The 22,215-nt window shown below is 40.3% G+C and overlaps 1 protein-coding gene across 3 annotated transcripts; it reads left to right on the forward strand.

The window, feature by feature from the left end:
* Nucleotides 1–1,073: 1,073 nt before the first annotated feature.
* On the forward strand, nucleotides 1,074–3,934 carry LOC112745024 (small ribosomal subunit protein eS24z). Of its 3 annotated transcripts, none has more exons than XM_025794842.2 (6): nucleotides 1,074–1,571; nucleotides 2,179–2,313; nucleotides 2,477–2,518; nucleotides 2,636–2,806; nucleotides 3,465–3,551; nucleotides 3,650–3,934. In XM_025794842.2, exons 2-6 carry the CDS (start codon nucleotides 2,242–2,244, stop codon nucleotides 3,686–3,688), a joined length of 411 nt encoding a protein of 136 aa, XP_025650627.1. In that variant the 5' UTR covers nucleotides 1,074–1,571; nucleotides 2,179–2,241; the 3' UTR covers nucleotides 3,689–3,934. The 3 variants fall into 3 exon arrangements, with proteins under 3 accessions (XP_025650627.1, XP_025650629.1, XP_025650628.1); XM_025794844.2 differs by having other exon boundaries at nucleotides 1,121–1,571; nucleotides 2,212–2,313; XM_025794843.2 differs by having other exon boundaries at nucleotides 1,152–1,571; nucleotides 2,188–2,313.
* Nucleotides 3,935–22,215: the final 18,281 nt, after the last annotated feature.

Consider the following 22,215-nt stretch of genomic DNA (forward strand, 5'->3'; position numbering starts at 1 on the left):
AGATTCATTACTAACCTGAATGCCGACTCAAGCTGCCTCTACTGCACAACGTCAGTCACTTCGTCAACTATGGCGTTAGAAGAGTCCTCCGAGTGCGGCCTTATCAGCACCCTTGTCAGCACCAACAATTGCTACTTCCACCACTCTCTGTCCTATTGCGCGAAGAAGGTTGAGGGATTTTGGTATTTCTGTAAATTTGAGTTAGGGCTTGGGGAGTTATGAAATGATGAAGGAGACGTTTGCTTCTTATTAACCTAGTAACGACGTCGTTTCTTAATGTGACAGGGGGATAAATCGACCCTGTCCATTTCCACTTATCCACCTTGGCACTTAACTTTGGCCTAACTGCTAGATCAGCGCCGATAAGTGACACATCAGCTTTTTCCATCAACTATGGACGGGGGATAAACGGGAAGGGGCGCGATGAGTGATTTTTTGCATAGACAGGGACCGGCGTGGGTTAGTTTTTTGGTAAGGGATCGCGTTGTCCTAATTAGAAATGGATAGGGACCGCGTTGGGTGTTTACTCTTTAGGATTAGAGTTAGATGAAATTTAGATTTTTTTTAGTTAGGGCTAGAATTAGATTTGGAGATTTTAGATTAATTGGAGTTTAGTAAATTCTAAATCAAATTAGGTTATGTTGTATTAATTTTGAAATCTAATTTAATCTCTTAAAATTATTTTAAAAATATTATTTAATTATCAATTTGTTAATTATCCTTTAATAAAAAATTCTAATTTAAAATATAAAATAATAAAATAAATTTTTTTATTTATAAAAATTAAAATATTAAATTCTAAAATCTCAATTACTTAAATTAAATCATATAAGATTCTTTTACAATTATTAATTTTTGTAATTTAAAATAAAAAATTATTTAATAACTATAAAATTTTTATTTTAATTATCAAAATTTGATTTAATTACTTCTAATGAAATATTTTTTTTATAAATTTTTAATACATAAATAAATTTAAAATAAATTTATAATAAAATTTTTTAAAAATTTTAGATTTTGTAATATTTATTTTTTAGATGACTATTTATTTCGGTAATATTAAAATTTAAAATAATTATATTTTGTTGATATGTGAGTAGATTTATCACGATATCAAAATTATATATATATATATATATAACCCTAATTTTACATTTCGCTCTCTTTTAGCCGCTGCAGTCTACCCTTCACCCTCACCCGCACTCAGAGATCAGAGACACCACTCGGCCACTCCTTCTTCCTTGACCGCCACCGGAGACTGCTTGCCGGAGATCGTCCGCTCTTCCTCGCGTTCGTGCCTCTTCGTCGCGTGCTTCCTCTCGCCGCTTTTCCTTGCTTTCATCCCTCCCTCTTCCTGGTTTAGACGTTCTCGCCGCCTCGCGTGCTTGTCGCGTTATCACCGTCAGTCGTACTCAGTTCCTGCCACGTTCCCATCCTCTCAGTCCGTGGTGCTCTGTTCTCGCTGCCTTGACGTCCTCGCCGCCTTGCCTTACTGCCGCATCGCCGTCCTCCGTTCTCGTCGGTTCACCGTCCTCCTTTCAGCGAATCAGCTTCATTGTTCAGGACTTCAGGTATTCTTTTATGAAGATCATTTGAGTTTTGTGAAGGTCATTTGAACTGTGAATTGTGAATAAATGTTTTTGGCAGATTCTAAACTAATTGAACTGTGAATTGTGAATAATTGGGAATTGGTTGCGGATATAAACTAGTTTTTGGCTGTTTCTAGGTCGGTGTTAGTACCACCAGAAGAGTATATAAAACTCACAAGTATGAAATCTAGAACATAGTCGGATTTTATAATTTAGTTTTCTGTCATCTTACTTTTTCAGTTGTTGTGTGTGATACTGCTGTTATTGTTTATATGTCTAAAAGAATTAGATATCATGAATTATACTTGTTCACTTGTTCTTTGGTCCTGTTTAGTTGTGGTGAGATCCTCCTATTATTGTTTATTTTTTGTTATTTAAGAAACGTTTGTTTAAAAATACTATAGGAATAAATAGGTTTAAAAGTGTGAATAAAAGAGTTTTATTGAATTTCTTATGTAGAAATATGCACTTAAATAAAGTTTCTGTTTTGCGGATACATCTGATCCAATCCGATCCGTGTGCACCCGTGCTTAAGTAAAAAAAAAAAAAATTGCAAGTTAGGGTTTGTCCCTTATAAATATGGATGTAGTTTTCTTAGGGTTTCAACACTACACTCTTCCAGCACGATTAGGGTCCTCAAGCTTCAACAAACATGGCTGACAAAGCGGTTACCATCAGAACAAGGAAGTTTATGACTAACAGGCTCCTCTCCAGAAAGCAATTCGTGAGTTCGTTCACCATTCTCACTTTCACACTGTTTTTATGGATTTATCATAGACTTTAAGTATCTACATTTTGGAATAATTGGAATCTGATAATGATAGATGAATTGAGCGCTACATACGATTTAGCTGAGCCTCGTTTTCTCTTTAATTGTGTGGTTGTAGGTCATTGATGTTCTTCATCCAGGGAGGGCAAATGTTTCTAAGGTACATTCTGTTTGTTAGCCGAAAACTTTAGATTTAATTGATTTTTGTCAGGTAGTTATTGGTTGGACAATAATGGTGTTTAGGGTTACTAATTTTTGTTGTGTTTGGAATATGAAGGCTGAGCTTAAGGAGAAGCTTGCTAGAATCTATGATGTTAAGGACCCCAACACCGTCTTTGTGTTTAAGTTCCGCACCCATTTCGGAGGTGGCAAATCCACTGGTTTTGGTTTGATTTATGACACTGTTGAGAATGCAAAGAAGTATGAGCCTAAGTACAGACTAATTAGGGTAAGATAACTTGGTTTTTTGTTTTTCTAATGTGGTTTTTGTTCATGAGTGTAATTGCTATGGAATGAGAAACAATTTCATGCAACTAGGATGTATGTTTTTGTAAATTGTAAGATTGGTAAGTTAGTGCTTACTAATATTAATCGTTATTGGATGCCTCTATGTATAATAATATAGTACTCCAATTCTTGTCAGCACTGCTTTTTATTTTTAGATTGGAGTTGCATGGGGTGAAAATATGTTGATCTTTATTGTTGATCCATAATGTGACATGAAATTGTATACTGTTATGATTAATGAGCATTAACAATAGAGATGTTCCAAGAAGATTAATTTGAATGCTTGTGCATATTAGAATTCATTAGTTTTCAGATGAAATCATTAGCTCTTTTTAGTTGCTGTTTGGCTTCTAACAATTGCTTCCTCTTAAACAATACAATAATTTGTTTTGCTGGATTAATTACACCTTTACTATGCTAGAATTTCTTGAGATATTTTGTACAAGACCCTACACTGTAGCTGAATCTGACCATTCTCATGTCTTGTCATGCATCCATTAGTTCTTTTTGGTCTTGGGGAATTAGAACTTTCTTCTTTAATATCTGTGCCATGTTGCTGTGTTTTGCATAATCCTTCACTAAAATCCTGTCATTTGCAGAATGGACTTGATACTAAGGTTGAAAAGTCAAGGAAGCAAATGAAGGAGAGAAAGAACAGGGCAAAGAAGATCCGTGGAGTAAAGAAGGTAAATAGTTGCCAAAAGCAAATTGTTTTTTTATTTGATTGTTCATCTCGTATTGCTCTTGCTTAGTAAAAATAGTAACCTATTTTTAATATTTTCAGACCAAGGCTTCTGATGCTGCCAAGGCTGGAAAGAAATGAGTTTTCAAACATCTTGGTTTTGATTTTAAGGTTGTGTTGGAATTTTGTAATGGATATTTTATTTTTTAGATTCCTAGAATGAGATGTTTCAGTATATGACGACGTGATCTTTTTGCCTTTCAAATTATTAATCTTTAGTTACAACTTAAGATTGAGGAGAAATCAGTTGATCACTTACGAATGTTTCAAATGTTTGCTAGACTGTGATTATGAATTCCTATGGTGCTTGAAAATTTGACAGATCAATCATTTATTTTATAGGATTTTTATATGCAGTAAAGAAATCATTTATGATCATCATAAAATGGTGATGCTTTAAAAAGATAAAAAAAAAACTTGTGTCTTTATTTTGGATAAATACGTGAAACATCTATTTTTGTTAAGAATTTCAAATTGAAGTTAGCTTTTGCGTTTGCAAGTATGGTTCGTATCGTACGTGTACGTGAGCAAGTTTTAAAACCTGGATTATTTGTCAATAATAATATTTTTATGGAAAGAATTTTAATTAATACTTATTTGCATTATGCAATGCGTAATATCAATGGCATCATACCCTTGTATCTACACATGCAATGTTGTTTTCCATTTTTCATTTTATGGTCTAGCATTCCTTGATTTTTTTTCCTTCTCCAATAAAATCACTTTAAGTAAGCAGTAAGCACGTTTGTCATTGTATTTAGCCTAAATTTAACCTAGGAACCCATGGATCGACTTGAATTGTAACCGATGGTGGAGACTTAGCGTTAATGGTTAAAAAGGATCAAGATTCTCGTTACCTGTTACTTTGTTTTGGGTCATACTCCCATCCATTCACAAACTTGCTGCAAGACTCTCCAATGACGACCCAGCTATTGCTGAGGATCGAACTTGGGCTTGATTTCGGAAAAGTTTTTGGAAGAGTTTGTGTTTTTCAAAACCAATTCTTGCCCATGGTAAAAAAAAAAAAAAAAAAGAGCATATAAGTTCTTCCTTCTATGTTTGATAAATAAAACAAAATTTGTGTTTGTATTTATAATTGCAGTTTTTAAAAGATACTAGTGTTTTTGAAAGTGTTAAAGTTTGTTGCGATAAGAATGAAATGGATAATTATGGGCGACTCATTTTTTCCATACTGAAATGCTATGTTACCAAAGTTTTTACATTTAATGATAGTAAAAAAAGGAGCTTCCTTGCATGTATAAATAGAGGTTAAACCAGTGAATAACACACAGTTACACCAATAATACAAATAAATATTCTCTCTCTCTTTCTTATATACACTACAATATAAAGCACTTCTTTACTTTCTCTTTCCGTATACTAATAATATAATATTAATATATTATCTTTATAGTAGTATAATAGTATTGGTAAATTCTAATAGTAGTGTTTTTTTATTTATACTTTGTTTTATTACCTCTTATTTATTTTACAACACGTTATCGGCACGAGACTCTGATTAAATTTTTAGGAAGACTCCAAGTAACAAATTTTCATTATGTTGAAACTCTCTCATCTTAAATTTAATGCTCTTGATATATCTAGAAACAACTATTTATCATGGATACTAGATGCTAAAATCCATCTTGATTCAATGGATCTTGGAGATACATCATTAGGGCTGAAAATAATACATCGCAAAAGGATAAAGCCAAAGCCATAATTTTTCTTCGTCGTCATCTTGACGTATGGTTGAAAAATGAATATCCCACACTAAAAAATTTTGCAAATATGTGGAAAGACCTTGAAGAAAGGTACAATCATCAACAGACGGTGATACTTCCTCAAGCCCAATATGTTAGAGAAAACTTTCTCGATCTTCCATGCCTCGAATGTGCTCCTACAGCAGCAGCATCGAGAAACAGGATTTAAAAATATATATATTCTGAGCTAATTTTTTGCCTTCTTGTTGCTAAACGCAACAATGAGTTGCTCTTAAGAAATCATGAAGTGCGCCCAGCTGACGCCGCCCCATTTTCTGAAGTAAATACGGCAAATTATTACCCCAAAAGAGGTAAATGGCAAGATTTTGGTAATAAGAAAAATTATGAAAAGAAGAAGAATTATATTCACAAGAAAGGATCTCACTAGAAGTGGGATAAAGAAAGAAACAATTGGCAAAGTAAGTCAATTGAGGATAAATGCTTCCGTTGTGGTGGAAAGGGCCATTGGTCACGTACTTGTCGTACCCCAAGGCACCTAGTTGATCTTTATCAAGCATCCTTAAAAAATGAGGACAAAGGAAAGGAAAGAAATTTTGTTTCAAATTATAAAAATTCCACCACTCATTATGATGTGTCTAATTTCTTTGAGGATCCTGAAAAAAATATTGGCTATTTGATCAATGATGGAATAGTTTAATATGTGTGTTTGTTAAGTATTCATGTGAATAATTTCACTGTGCATGTACTTTTACTCATTTTTATTATTATTATTATTTGTCTTTGAAGAAAAATGGCAAAGACATATTGTGAAAATATTTTCCTTACGGATAGTGCAAGTTCGCACACTATTTTTAAAAGTAATATATATTTTACCCATCTTGTGCCAAAAGAAGAATATGTTAATATTATTATTGGCTTGAGCAATGTGATAGAAGGCTCCGAAATAGCTATAATTTTGTTTCCTGGAGGAACACAATTATAATAAATAATGCACTATTATCTACCAAGTCTCTGAGGAACTTGTTGCGTTTCAAAGATATTCGTCAAAATGGATATCATATTGAAACAATGAATGAGAAAAATCATGAGTATTTATGTATCACAACTCATGATTTAAATAAAAAGGTTATATTACAAAAGTTACCCTCACTTTCATTTGGGTTGTATTATACCAAGATTAGTGCAATTGAATCACATGCCATTGTAAACCAGAAGTTTACTAGCCCAAATGAATTCATAACTTGGCACGACCGATTAGGTCATCCGGGAACAACAATGATGCGGAGAATTATTGAAAACTCCCATGAACATTCACTAAAAAACTAGAAGATTCTTAAAACTAGTGAATCTTGTTGTGCTGCATGTTCTCAGGGAAAGTTAATTTTAAGGCCATCACCAGTAAAGATTGGTTTGAGTCCCCTAATTTCCTAGAAAAGATTCAAGGCTATGTGGACCTATTCATCCACCATGTGGATCTTTTAAATATTTTATGGTCTTGATAGACGCGTCTTCGAAATGGTCACATGTGTGCTTATTGTCTTCTCGCAACCTGGCGTTTGCGGAATCACTTATTAAACGCCTCCAATTAATTGCTAGACCCTTACTTATGAGAACAAATCTCCCAACCTCGGTTTGGGGGCATGCTATTTTACATGTCGCAGCACTTATTCGTTTGAGGCTAACGAGTTACCATCAGTTCTCTCCTATGCAATTAGCTTTTGGCCAGCAGCCAAAATGTTTTCCATTTAAGAATATTTAGGTGTGCGATATATGTTCCCATTGTACCATTTTCTCGTACCAAAATGGGACCCCAAAGAAAATTGAGGATATATGTTGGATATGATTCTCCCTCTATAGTGAGGTATATCGAGATACAAACTGGAAATGTATTTAAAGCCCGGTTTGCGCGAATCAAAATTTCCAATATTAGAGGGAGAGAATAAGCTTCTTGAAAAGGAACTTAATTGGAAAGCATCATCTTTGATGCATTTAGATCCTCGATCAAGGCAATGTGAACTAGAAGTTCAAAAGATTATACATTTGCAAAGAATATATATTTCAAAGATTATACATTTCAAATATATCATCTTTTGGGTTATAAGTTGATATTTAGTTGCAATGGTTTATCTAATTTTTGGGTTGTATGTTGATATTTAGTATGGTTGGTTATTGCCTTTTATTGGACAATTTGAGTATTTTGGTGTCTGGTATTAAGATTGATTAGCCAGTATACAGCATTTTGGTTGGAACAATTAGTGCTAATGCTTAATGTTATGCAGACCAATTGTTTCGATTTTAATCTTGTGCTTTTACCAATTTTGATTTCTTAGGTCTATTTAAAATTTGTTAACATATCTCCGTTACCTTTTTAGTCAATTTCACTTCACTCCATTCATGCTTTTGTTAATGATGTAATCAAATTTAAGACGCAGATTCAATTCCTTAACAAGTAAGTAAATAACCACAACAATGTCAACATAACTTCTACGCAACAATAATACATAACATTCATTAATAAACCCTATCCTACATGCATCCCTTGTTCTATCTAACCAAACAAATTAAACTCATACTCAAACTCAGTACAAGTCCACCCAAAATGAAACACAGAAGCAATTCAACTCTCTTCATCTGCTCTATCAACATCTTTCGATCTCTGTGTGTCGTCTCAGTCTCAACACTGGTAAACCTCACTTTCAAGACTGCACATGCATTGCATACTACTGTGCCATTCTTAGAGCATTCTTCCACCCCAACAGATTCCTCGTTAGTTTCGTCCATCCACTTAAAATAACGGCACCCAGTGTTCTTCGTCTGCCCAACACTGCACAAAAATAGTTTATCAAGCTCAATTGTCAACGGGGGGGACAAATGAAGCAGAAAAATCATACATACCTTCCACAGAGGACACCTGAAAAACCATCTTCCTGAGTTTCTCCTCGTCTTCGACTTCAAGGCCACCACCTGAAAACGGTAGAAGCATGTCCCATCATATGACTTGCTCACATGTTCTTCGAGCCCTTCAGAGCTATAATTTTTCATAGACTGTGTCCTTCGATTACAACTGGACATGACTCTGCTTCCGCCATGCATGGCAATGGTTAGGGTTTTGCTTTCTGCTGAAATTGGGAAAAACGTTCTCACTCAATTCTATATAAGGGAGAAAAGGGATTGAGATCCTAATACGGATGCCACGTTGAAATTCCGTTTGTCACATCACCAAGCTCTGTTTAACAGAGAAGGGTTCTCCTCACGGTTTGGCAGATTTGTAGCGTTTTTAAATTTTTCAAGGGTATGATTGTCGTTAACAAATATTAGGGTTATTTATGTTAGCATTTTACAAATTCGGGGGCATAATTGGTAATTTAGTCATATTTTAATTACGAAAAATCGAAACCATACTCCCTAATGCTCGGAACACCACAAATTATCACCATTCTACAAATATCCAAACTCTAAGCCTCTTTTAAACAAAAATTCAGCAACAATTTTTCGACTTCAACCTTTTAACACCGCCAATTAACCACCAATTCCATTAATTTGCCTCCATAGCATATAATTTAATCTAATATCACATATACATCACTAAATCAACACCCCATTTTCTATATAAATAATTTCACAAAGGATAGAGATTTCTCACCTTACCAACATAAGTTATGGACAAAACCCAGCAAATCCACAAAGCTAATTTGCTCATAAATACTAAAATTCAACAAATTTAGAAATTATAATTTTTTTAATTATAAAGACTTTAATGTTTGTGAATTTAAAAATTATAAATTTTTTTTATCTTTAGAAATTATAAATTTATTAAAATGATTATAAAATTATATATATTGTTTAATTTTTTTGTTAAAATATTGTTTAATATTTAATAGTTTATTAAAAAAAATATTTTGGGGGGCCAAACCTAATAGGATGGGAGAGGAATTCAAGACCGCCGTATTAAATAGGACATGATGGGCCAATCCGCCAAATGATGGACTTTTGGTGAGACAGGATCAGATGGGTTGTGCTTTTCCGTTTGCAGTATGTATATAGGGAATATATAATATGGAAATAAGATTTTTATATGAGAATATATTTATAGTCAATGGATGAATTTAAATGATTAAGATTAAATGTACCTAATAAATAGTATATAATACATTTATGATAGTAATTCAATTCATGTATAAATGCATTTATAACCATTATATTTATAGCCATTATTTTTTATTTTTATTAAAATATAAATAATACATAAATTAAAATAATATTAAATTTCTTTATCCAAATAAAATTAAAAATATTTTTTTAAACTTGTATCAAGCATTTAATTAACTTTGGCTAGTAAAATTATACTCACACGATGGAAAACAATATATTTTTTTTTTGCTAATAACCAAAATTTTAAAAATCAGATAAGTTATTAACCCTTTTTAATTATTAGTTTACTAATTTATTAATATAATTAATTTAATTGTGGTATAACCAAAAAAATTTTTATAATAAAATAATAAATAAATTATAAATAAATACTTAAAATATAATTATAGTTTAAAATAAATTTTAAAATATCTTTTATATTTAAAGTGTTATATTATATCAACTAAAATTTAATATAACCTTTAATCTCATCAATTATTAACAATTTATTATTCATTAGTTATTATATAACTATTGAACTTATTAAGATAATAAAAAATCATTAAATTAACCAAACTAATAACAAATATTCGATCATCTAATTAATTGAATTAATTCAATTCATTTATTTCTTTGTTGAATTAAAAACAATGAGTACAAAAAGCACAACAACAATGTAGTTTATATACACATATAACGTTAACATATGAATGAAATGAGAAGAAAAAATTGATATAAACTTGATCTATAGAAATTAAAGTAGAAACATTAGAACAGGTGGTGAATTGTGTAGTGCCATTTCAGATGTCAAGAAGCCGAAAAGAGTCCGCCACCACTTTGAGCCGATCTCGATATCTTTTCCATCGCCTCTCATTGGCTCCCACAATTAACGGCCAGTACCTTCCTGCACAAATCAATGCACCTTATTAGTTAGCATTAGCACTAGACATGATTGATTGAGTTTATTGTTGATTTTATGGAACACTGAGATTTTGCTTGTATGGCAGATTAGTTACCATTTTGTTACGGCCTGGCCCGGCGTTCGCACGGGTCGACCCGGCTCAAGGCCTACCCGACCCGGTTGCACGCCCTCCAACCGACCCGGACACGCGTCCTGTACGGCTCACACGCGGCTGTGGGACAGCGTCCTTTGGGATATGGGCCTGACTCCATGGGGGGCCCATGACTGACATGTATATAAAGGGAAAGCTGGCTCTTTCCCCGAGGTACGTCATATCCTTTCAACTCTTTATTCTGCCCGCCTGCACATTACTGACTTGAGCGTCGGAGTGTCTTTGCAGGTGGCACCCCCTCATCATCTCTCCAAGACAAGTACTCGGTTACTCGACTACCCGCAAGCAGTGCGACCCAAGCTAAGGCGTCCTCACCCCTACATCTGTCCACCCGATCTGTTCGGAACCCGACAAACGAACATTGGCGCCGTCTGTGGGGACTCCCTACCTAAATGGAAGCCGTGCTGGGCCCCGGGGACCAACCTCGAGCAATTGGAGCGGAGGGGGCAGCCTCCGTTGCCTCACTAAGGGGGCGGCGGAGGTCCCCACAACAGCACGCGAGAACACGACCTTTCGGGGGAACTGGTGGCGATAGCGCCATAATAATGCAGGAGCTACGCCACAGAGTCCAGAACTTAGAGCGACAGCTAGCCGACCGGGAGTGGGATGGACGGTCTACCGATCCCAGCTTTACCCCATCTCCCGGGAGCGAGGAGGAAGACTCTCACCGAAGCCGCCGGCGGCGTACACCCGCTTCCCAGACGGAAGCGGAGAGCACGCGGGAGGAGTCACCCATAATAAGAAGGCGAAACGACAGGATCATCTACTCCCGAGGCGGACCAACCCGCCGAGCAGCGAGAGGTCACGAGGACGGGAAAGGGAGATCCGAGAGAACACGGCAACCCGTCATAATGGGTGACACCCCGTTCCACCGATCTATCCTCGAGGTCCGGTTGCCGAAACACTTCGACAAACCAACGGACATGAGGTATGACGGAACTCAAGACCCTCTAGAACACCTTACGGCCTTCGAGGCCAGGATGAATCTAGAGGGAGTAGGGGACGAAGTAAGATGCCGCGCCTTCCCGGTAACCCTAGCAGGACCAGCGATCAGATGGTTTAACGGCCTCCCTCAAGGTTCCATCTACAATTTCTCAGACATCAGCCGTGCATTCCTGGCCCAATTTACAACGCGAATAGCAAAGGCCAAGCATCCTATCAACCTTCTAGGGGTAACCCAGAGACAGAGAGAGCCGACCAGGAGGTACTTAGATCAGTTCAACGACGAATGCTTGGAAATCGACGGCTTAACCGACTCGGTGGCCAGTCTCTGCCTGACAAACGGCCTCCTCAACGAGAACTTCCGAAAACACCTTACCACGAAGCCGGTTTGGACAATGCATGAAATCCAGACGGTGGCCAAGGAGTACATAAACGACGAGGAAGTCAGCCGAGTCGTGGCTGCCAATAAACGGCAGTCCGGTTACGGCCAGGCTCGGCAGTCCGGTGGCGACGGTGAGAGAGCAAAAGAGAAGGCCAGGGAGGAGGCATCAAACAAAGCACCTAGGCTGTTCCCTCGAGTCGGGAAGTTTACTAACTACACTCCACTCACTCTCCCCATCGTGGAAGTCTACCAGCAAATAGCAGAGAAGGGAATTCTTCCGAAGCCCCGACCACTTAAGGACAGAATGGGAGGAAACAACAACCTTTATTGTGATTACCACAAGGGTTATGGCCATCAAATGCAGGACTGTTTTGACCTGAAGGATGCGCTGGAACAAGCGGTAAGGGAAGGAAAGCTAGCAGCGTTCTCCCATCTCATCAGGGAGCCTAGGAGACGTTATCGCGATCAAGACGAGGAAGGCAAAGCCCGCTCGGCCAAGCGGCGACAAGAACCCGAAGACAGAGACCACGGCCTCACTGTGATAAACGTGGTAACAGCAAAAAACGCCGCGCCAAAATCCCGATCGGCACACAAGAAAGACGCTAAGGTCCTGACGATCTCATCCCCGCCGGTGCAAGGCTCCAAGAAACCTCCGTCCATTTCTTTCGGCCCGGAAGATCAATGGTTCAGCGACGCCCCGGAAAATCCCCCCATGGTCATAACGGCCAGAGTGGGAACCGGTCTCGTCAAACGGATCCTCGTCGACACAGGAGCTGATTCAAATATCATGTTCCGCAACGTGTTCGACGCATTAGGGCTAAAGGATTCCGACCTGACGACTCACCAACACGGGGTTATCGGGCTAGGCGATCACTTCATCAAACCGGACGGAGTCATATCCCTACCAATCTCGGTGGGGCAAATCCAAGGCCGAAGATCGGCGATGGCCGAGTTCGTAATCCTCCGAGATTCCACAGCCTACAACATCATCTTGGGAAGAAAAACAATCAACGATTTTGAAGCCATAATCAACACCAAGCTGCTAGTTATGAAGTTCGTTACCGATGACGGATCCATAGGCACCATAAGGGGAGACCTCGAGACGGCGGTCGCTTGTGACAACGCCAGCCTTTCCCTTCGAAAGAAGTCCAAGGAAGCATCCGGCGTGTTCCTAGCCGACCTTGATGCCAGAGTAGAGGACAAGCCGAGGCCAGAACCAGAAGGGGACCTGGAGAAGTTTAGAATCGGTGACGAAGAGGATAAGTTCACATTCGTTAACAAGAACCTCCCACATGAGCTGAAGGAACCCTTGATTGAAATGATAAGGGCCAACAGGGACTTGTTCGCCTGGACACCAGCCGACATGCCGGGCATAGATCCAAAAATCATCTCACATCATCTAGCCGTCAAGGCGGAAGCACGCCCAGTGGCTCAACGAAGGAGAAAGATGTCGGCGGAAAGAGCAGAGGAGGTAGCCAAGCAAACGGCCAGCCTCCTAGAAGCAGGCTTCATACGGGAAGTGGACTACTCGACATGGCTCTCGAACGTGGTATTGGTGAGAAAACACAACGGCAAGTGGAGAATGTGCGTGGACTACTCTGACCTTAACAAAGCATGCCCCAAAGATTGCTTCCCCCTCCCCAACATAGATGCACTCGTCGACGCCGCGGCAGGATACCGGTATTTGAGTTTCATGGACGCCTACTCCGGTTACAATCAGATACCGATGCACCGTCCCGACGAAGACAAGACGGCGTTCATAACGCCAGGAGGAACTTTTTGCTATAAGGTAATGCCATTCGGCTTGAAAAATGCGGGGGCAACATATCAAAGGCTGATGAACAGGATATTCCACGACCTCATAGGGAAAACAGTTGAGTATACGTGGACGACATCCTGGCAAAAATAACACGACCTGGCGACCTCTTGAACGACCTGGCAAGTGTATTTGCATCCCTCCGTCAACACGGTATGAGGCTGAACCCCCTCAAGTGCGCCTTCGCCATGGAAGCCGGCAAGTTCCTGGGATTTATGATAACTCAGAGAGGGGTAGAAGCTAACCCGGAGAAGTGCCAGGCAATACTCCAAATGAAGAGCCCGGGTTGCATCAAGGACGTCCAGAGGTTGGCAGGACGGTTGACCTCACTATCTCGATTTCTCGGAGCTTCGGCAACAAAGGCCTTGCCATTCTTTAACCTCATGAAGAAAGGGATGGTGTTTGAGTGGACTCCCGCATGTGAAGAAGCCTTTCAGCACTTCAAGGAAATCCTGGCGGCACCACCCGTTCTCGGGAAGCCAAAGGACGGAGAGCCACTATACCTATATCTCGCTATAACGAGTGAAGCCCTAGCCGCAGTTTTGGTGCGGTAGGACGGGAGAACTCAACAGCCAGTCTATTTCATAAGCAAGGCCTTGCAAGGGGCAGAATTAAGGTATAGCAAGTTGGAGAAGCTAGCTTTGGCACTCCTAACTTCCTCAAGAAGGTTGAAACAGTACTTCCAGAGTCACCAAGTCGTCGTCAGGACGGACCAAGGGATCCGGCAAGTACTCCAAAAACCCGATCTGGCGGGAAGAATGATGACTTGGTCCATCGAACTCTCCCAATATGACATACGGTACGAGTCCCGGCAAGCCATCAAGGCGCAAGCTATGGCGGATTTTTTAGTAGAAGTAACGGGGGACGCAAGCGAGGAAGGGGGCACACGGTGGAAGCTCCATGTGGACGGAGCCTCCAACCAGACCTTCGGAGGTGCCGGGATCATCCTGGAAAGCCCGATTGGAGTCGTATACGAACAATCGGTCAGATTCGAGTTCCCCATCTCGAACAACCAGGCAGAATATGAAGCCCTTATAGGAGGCTTAACCCTAGCGGCAGAAGTCGGCGCGAGAAGACTGGAAATATGCAGTGACTCCCAAGTCGTCACTTCCCAAGTAAACGGTAGCTACCAAGCCAAAGACCCCTTGCTTCAGAAGTACCTGGAAAAGGTTAAAAGCTTGAGCCAAAAGTTCGAAGAGGTCACGATCCACCACGTACCTAGAGAAAGGAACACACGGGCAGACCTCCTATCAAAGTTGGCCAGCACAAAGCCAGGGGAAGGGAACCGGTCTCTCATCCAAGGCATGACGAGAGAACCAGCAATCACACTGCACGTGACAAGCCTAGGTTCTTCATGGCTAGACCCCCTCACCGACTTCCTAGAACACGGCAAACTCCCCAGTGATGAAAAGGACGCGGAAAAATTGAGAAGGGAAGCGGCTAAATACGCCGTCATCCAAGGACAGTTGTTCAGGAAAGGGCTCAACCAACCCCTACTGAAGTGCCTACACCCCGATCAGACGGACTACGTCCTAAGGGAAGTCCATGAGGGCTGCTGTGGGCACCACATCGGAGGCAAGGCCCTGGCGAGGAAACTAATCCGAGCCGGATACTATTGGCCGTCGATGATGGCAGACTCCAAAGAGTTCGTCAAAAAATGCATAAAGTGCCAACAGAACGCCAACTTTGCCAGGGCGCCGGCCTCCGAGTTAAGCTTGCTGACGACTTCTCGACCATTCTCTCAATGGGGAGTCGACCTCTTAGGGCCTTTCCCAGTCGGCCCGGGGCACGTCAAATACCTCATTGTCGCAATTGACTACTACACCAAATGGATAGAAGCCGAACCGCTAGCCAGCATATCCTCATCTAATTGCAGGAAGTTCATGTGGAGGCAGGTGGTAACGCGATTCGGGATACCGGAAGTCGTCATCTCCGACAACGGCACGCAATTTACTGACAAGAAGTTCATGGAATTCCTCAACGGCCTGGGCATAAAGCAAAGGTTCTCTTCGGTAGAACACCCTCAGACGAACGGACAAGTGGAGTCCGCCAACAAGGTTATCCTTTCAGGGTTAAAAAAGAGGTTGGACAACAAAAAGGGTGCTTGGGCCGACGAGCTAGCATCGGTCCTCTGGTCTTACCGAACAACCGAGCAATCCTCCACCAAGGAAACTCCTTTCCGACTAACGTACGGGGTAGATGCGGTAATACCCGTAGAGATCGGTGAACCGAGTCCGCGGTTGCTTCTAAAAGGAGTAGACGAAACCGTGGAAAAGGACCTGATAGATGAAGCCCGGGAAATGGCCCATTTGACAGAAACGGCGCTAAAACAAAGAATGGCTCTGCGCTACAACACCAAAGTGCTCAAGAGGGAATTCGAGCCAAACGACCTCGTCCTAAGGCGGAATGATATCGGCCTGCCGACCCCCGGAGAGGGCAAGCTAGCGGCAAACTGGGAAGGCCCCTACAGAGTCAAAAAGGTGATGGGAAAAGGAGCCTTTAAGTTAGAAAAGCTTGATGGCAAGGAGGTCCCGAGGACATGGAACGCGGACAACCTTAGAAGATTCTACTCCTAGAGGACGGAACGACATGCCGGCTAATCTAGCTAAATAAACCATCTCGTCATGACTAACGACGACATGCGACCCGGGACTGATCACCCCGGGAGATCATCAACTACCGTTGTAACAAATAACTACACGAAAGGCCACGGGCCGCCGGTATAAGCGACTACAAACCAAAAACGGTTAATAGGAACAATAGCACGATCAGGCGAATAAACGACAATTATAAACCAAAACGGTTAGAAACGATAACGCGATCAGACGAATAAGAAAAGGTTCATCGCGACAACACGAGCAAGCGACCAAAAAAGGTCATTGTTCACAAGCCAAAATAAAAACGGCTAAGATCAAATTGTTCATAAGCCAAAACGGCTAAGATCAAGATTATTCACAAGCCAAAACAAAACGGCTAAACAAAAACCTTAAAACAAAGGATTCATTTCTTGGGGACATCGACAACTTGGCCATCCTTAATGACTTTACGAACACCGATTGCCGATGTGTCGAACTCGGGAGCAATGATTTTGACCTGAGCCTTAAGAGCCTCTTCGGTCGCCAGAATCGCACCCTTCCCCTGTTTCACGACGTCTTTATACTTCGCCTTCCATGTTGCCAGTTCGGCCTCTACGGCCTGCTTCTCTTTCTCAACTTCGGCCACACGCTTTTGCGCCGTGTCGACCTGACCCTCCAAAGCCATTTCGCGCTCGACCAAATGTTCAACCGTCGCGTCCGACTCTTTCTGTTTCTTCTCAGCAGTTGTTGCCTTCTGTTCGGCGGCGGTAGCTTTCTGCTCGGCAGCGGTGGCTTTCTTCTCGGCAGCGTCCAATTTTTCCGAAGATTGAGTCAATTGCTCCCGAAGGGTTTCAACTTCACTTTTTAGTTCGTTATTAGCCCTCCCGGCAGAATCCAACCTCCTGCGGAGAGACTCCATCCCGGACAGTTCGAACTCGGCCTTCCGAGCTATGACTGCGCCGCGCAGGAGAGTGCGATACATCCACCTTGCCTGCCCGGCAAGGGATGACTCGTGGAAATACTCCTCGGTAACGGGGATCAGCTGGGAGTCTATGAAGTTCCCGGCGTCAAAATTCCTTTCCATGACAGTAAGGACACCCTCAGGGCTAGACGACGCCGTGGAGGCCTTCTTTCTTTTCTTCGGGTTGGAGACCTCTTCCACCTCAACGTCCGGTTTAGCCACGGAACCCCCGGTCCCAATCACCTCGCGGAAAGGGGAGGCATGGACTGCCTTGCCACCTTCAACCGTGGCACCTTGAGCCGAGGTGCCGATCTCGTCGGTTGCGGCACTCTGCTCGGGAACATCCTTGCCCTCCGGAGGAACATCAGGCCCCTCGGGGGCGGGTTGCTCGTCACCCTCCTCGTCATCACCACCACCTAGAAAGGTTTGAAACAAGTCGGGAAGACCCGTCACCGACGCAAACATATCCACTGCAGGAAAGCAAAGAAGGTCGGTTAATCGCCACATAATATCAATAAAAGGAAAAAAGGTAGAGTAAAGTAAAAAGCTTCTCACAAATATAATTACGACCGGACTCCCGGTCACCCATGAGGAGGTGGGGATTTACTTGGTTCCTTCCAAAAACTGCCATCAACACCTCGGCAATCTGCCTATCCACCGCCGACATGCCTCTATAAGTTACCTTAATAAAAGTATTGGCCCCTGCCCCGAAACTCCAATAAGTCGGGATGAGCCGTACCCCCTCCAAAGACAGCCAAAAGGGATGACGACCTTTGGCAGGGCGGACCTTAAAATATTTGTCCTTAAACCCATGGTAAGAATCTTCAAACAAACCGAAAATCTTCCGACACTGGGCAGACCGGAAGGACATGAACCCTTTTTTGTGTTTCCCCTCCTTGGAAGGGTTTGTGAGGGTGAAGAAGAAGAGGTAAACATCCACGGACACCGGCAGTTCGAGATATTCACAGACCATCTCGAAACAGCGGATCGAGGCCCAACTGTTCGGATGCAACTGCGACGGTGACACGGAAATTCGATTTAAAAGCGCCATTTGAAAGGCTGAAAACGGAATACGAACCCCGACTTGAGTGAACATGGCTTTGTAGAACCAAATCCAGTCGGCGACCTGGCGGGGTTGGAAGTTGATTTCGTACAATCGCTCGTGAGGAGCCGGGACGAAAACGTCGTAATTGGCCTCCTCGTCAGTCCCACCACACAAGTACCCAGCTTGTCGGAACTCTGTGAGCTCCTCCTCGCCCATTTGATTAGGCGAATCCTTCACGTCGGAAACGACCCAAGCATATGGATCGTACGCCGCGGGGTTAACGGAAGTCCGGGAAACCGTGCGAGCCATACCTACATGGGGGGACCATCCAGTCAGTCTAAGAGATCGGTTGCTCAGGCCGAATACAGACACTACCCCCACGACTCCCCGACCAAGGCCAAACGAGACTAAAGCACGAAAAGAACAACAAAAACCTACCCTGGAATGGTACTTTCCCCCCTAACACATCTAGTCGCAATCAAAAGGCTACGCCACAACAGCAAAAACCAAACAACAACACGCAGAAATAATACATAAAAGGGAGATTAATTCGAAAGTTACCTAAATTGATGGAAAGAAGATGAAGTTGCAAGTCTGGGAAAATGCAGGAAGGATGAGCAAAGACGCTACAGCAACACTCTGAGATCTTATGTCAAATGAGAAGAAGGAGAAGAATGGGAAGTGTGGAAAAATGCAGAAACACAAAACCGAACAGTTTAAAAACTGCTTCCCCAAAGGCGCGAAACACCTGGGGGCATAGCAGTCTTTTCAAACAGGGTTTTTCCACACCATTATGAACATTCAATGCTCGGCGCAAGGAACGATGCGATGAAACGGTTGCTTGTGCAACCAAAGGACACGCGCGTTGGGGGCATACCCTTCCCACGAAAGGCCGACCAGACGAGACGCGAGACGACGCGCCATTGGTAGCTCCCGCGACTACCATTGGCGCGTGGGGGCACTGTTACGGCCTGGCCCGGCGTTCGCACGGGTCGACCCGGCTCAAGGCCTACCCGACCCGGTTGCACGCCCTCCAACCGACCCGGACACGCGTCCTGTACGGCTCACACGCGGCTGTGGGACAGCGTCCTTTGGGATATGGGCCTGACTCCATGGGGGGCCCATGACTGACATGTATATAAAGGGAAAGCTGGCTCTTTCCCCGAGGTACGTCATATCCTTTCAACTCTTTATTCTGCCCGCCTGCACATTACTGACTTGAGCGTCGGAGTGTCTTTGCAGGTGGCACCCCCCTCATCATCTCTCCAAGACAAGTACTTGGTTACTCGACTACCCGCAAGCAGTGCGACCCAAGCTAAGGCGTCCTCACCCCTACATCTGTCCACCCGATCTGTTCGGAACCCGACAAACGAACACATTTCCTATAGCAATTGTTGCAAATGAGGCACTTAAGTAATTTGGAGAATAAGCACATATTCAAATGAATAGTAATATTTTTCATCCACCGTTTTCTGTTATATATTCAGAACTCAAATTATTTTTAATTCATCATGATCATATATTTATTCCATTCAGATCAGAAATAAAAATCAGTGAAAGAAAACCTCATGCATGTCATATATTGTTCGTCTTTGATTTGGTGCTGCATATCTATCTATGTTTGACCAAAAACGATACAACCTGCTTAAATGTACAAATTATTTTTTTGAGTGTCAAAATAAAAATAGTGTGTATAAAGATTTGTAGACAATAATATGCAGCTACATCCCCTCCTCCAATGGACAGACATATCTCGGATGTCTTTCTTCTCAGTTGGTATGAACCTCACCCTCACATTTTGCAACTGTAGGTATCTGTCTTTGAATGCAGAATCATGAGTCTTGAAGTCAAATTCCTACAGATTAAAGGGCAATCATTCATTCATTCCTCATTTCTGCAACTAGTGCTCTGTGATGCGGTTAGCAGAATGGATTGGGGGTGGAAAGTGAGTATTCTATCAGATCGAACGAGAAGCAAGGGGGAAGAATTTCAATCCACGAAGAAAAAGAGATTCAATGGATTGGGCGGCGGAAGCGCCGCTGAACAAGAGGTATAGCCAATAACAAGCCAACAAGTATATTTAAATTACACTTTATACTAATTAATTATTAATTATTTAAATATTATTTTTTAAAAAATACAAAATTAATGATTATTAATTGTCTCTTTTTATTCTAATTTATCTTTTATTATTTATTACGTAAATCCTAATTTCTCTTTAAAAAAAGTCCAAATTCCAAAAAAAAACATCAAAACACAAGATAAAGAATTATCCAAATCTTAAGAAAAAAAATATATAAAACATAAGAAAAAAATCATCAAAATACTACGAAAAAAACATACAAAACATAGGAAAAAAATCATCCAAAACTAATAAAAAGAATCATCCGAAATTTAGGGAAAAAAAACATAAAAAATTCCTTAAAAGAATCATTGAAAAACAAATAGGAGAGGAGAAGAAGAAGAGCCGTAGGGTGACCGGCGACGACATTTTTGACGGTATTGCGTGGACGGTGGGAGACTCGTGGTGGAGCGTTGCGAGGAGGAAGTCACGGAGGTCGCGCATCGTGAGTGGAGGAGTCGCCATAGATCGGAGTAGTTGATCGCACATCGCGAATGGAGAACCGGCGTTGCAACAAATGGGGGTCACGGTGGTGCATATGCGTCAAGACGGTAGACGACGGCATCAACGAAAGAAGGACGGTGACAAAAGACGCGACGGTGGTCGGTGGATAGCTGAATAAAAAATGTGTGGAGATAGTGGATATGTGAAGAGAGAGATTAGACTGTTTCTAAATAAATGAAAAAAAATTAAGTTTTTTATAGATTGTTTTTATTGTGTATTATAAATGTAATTAGGATAAATATAAAAAGAATCCTTTTAAATTTTGAATTTTAATTTTTAAATTTTTATTTATTTATAAAATTTAAATTATAATAAAGTTAGGTTATCTTGACTTATAAAAGTGTTATTTCTCTATACTTTTCTTTTTATATAACCTTGTATATTCACTTGAATTAATTATATTAGTTGATTAATTAGTAGATTTTTTATTGATTATTATTTGCACCGCATACAGGATAAAATATATTTTTTTTCTAATTGAATGTATTTTTTAAAAATTTATAAAAATATGAAATAAAACTTCTTTAAAATATATTTTTTAAAAATTGAAAAAAATAAGTATTTTTTTTTAAATTAATCCAAACTAACCTTATATTAGATTCTTGATAATTCTTAAAACAATTTAGTGATCTAAGATTTAATGGAAGAAATAAAGTTTTTTCTAATAATTATTTTTAAAAAAACTAATATAAAAAAAATTACAGTATTATATGAGAATTAGTTTTTAAATATAATATTTAAAAAATTTAAATTTCGGTGGATAAATAAAATAATTTATTTTTAACAATTCTGCCATGTTACCAACAGTATTTCTGTCAACTTCTGTCAATTCTTATTTATAACTGTGTTTAATGGAAATATTTTTGTAGATGTATCTAATAAAAATGTCTTTTTATAGCTGTATTTAATAAAGATGTTTTTATAGATATATTTTCTAGATATGTCTCTTTATATATGTATTTAAAATATAATAATTAATTACTGTCAGCAATAAGTTGACAGATAATATGTTCATGCGCTATATTTTTCCTATTTCTAATTATAAAAAAAGTTAAAAAATACTGTATAATTTAAAATTTAATCTAAACTAATATATAAAAATATCATTCTAAGAGAAAACAAATTCATACGATAAAAGCAAATATCATGTTAAACAAAATCTAATAACAATTTATCAAAAATCGAATTGTCAAATTACTCCAACAGAATTAAAACGAGTTGAATACTTACGAATACGAGTTGTGTTGCCACCCTTATTTATCCCACTGGATTTTTGATAAATTGTTACCGACTTATGTTTTATATGATATTTGTTTTTATGGTATGAATTTG

Source organism: Arachis hypogaea, chromosome 2 (genome assembly GCF_003086295.3).
Source record: "Arachis hypogaea cultivar Tifrunner chromosome 2, arahy.Tifrunner.gnm2.J5K5, whole genome shotgun sequence".
In the NCBI taxonomy this organism is placed as follows: Eukaryota; Viridiplantae; Streptophyta; class Magnoliopsida; order Fabales; family Fabaceae; genus Arachis; species Arachis hypogaea.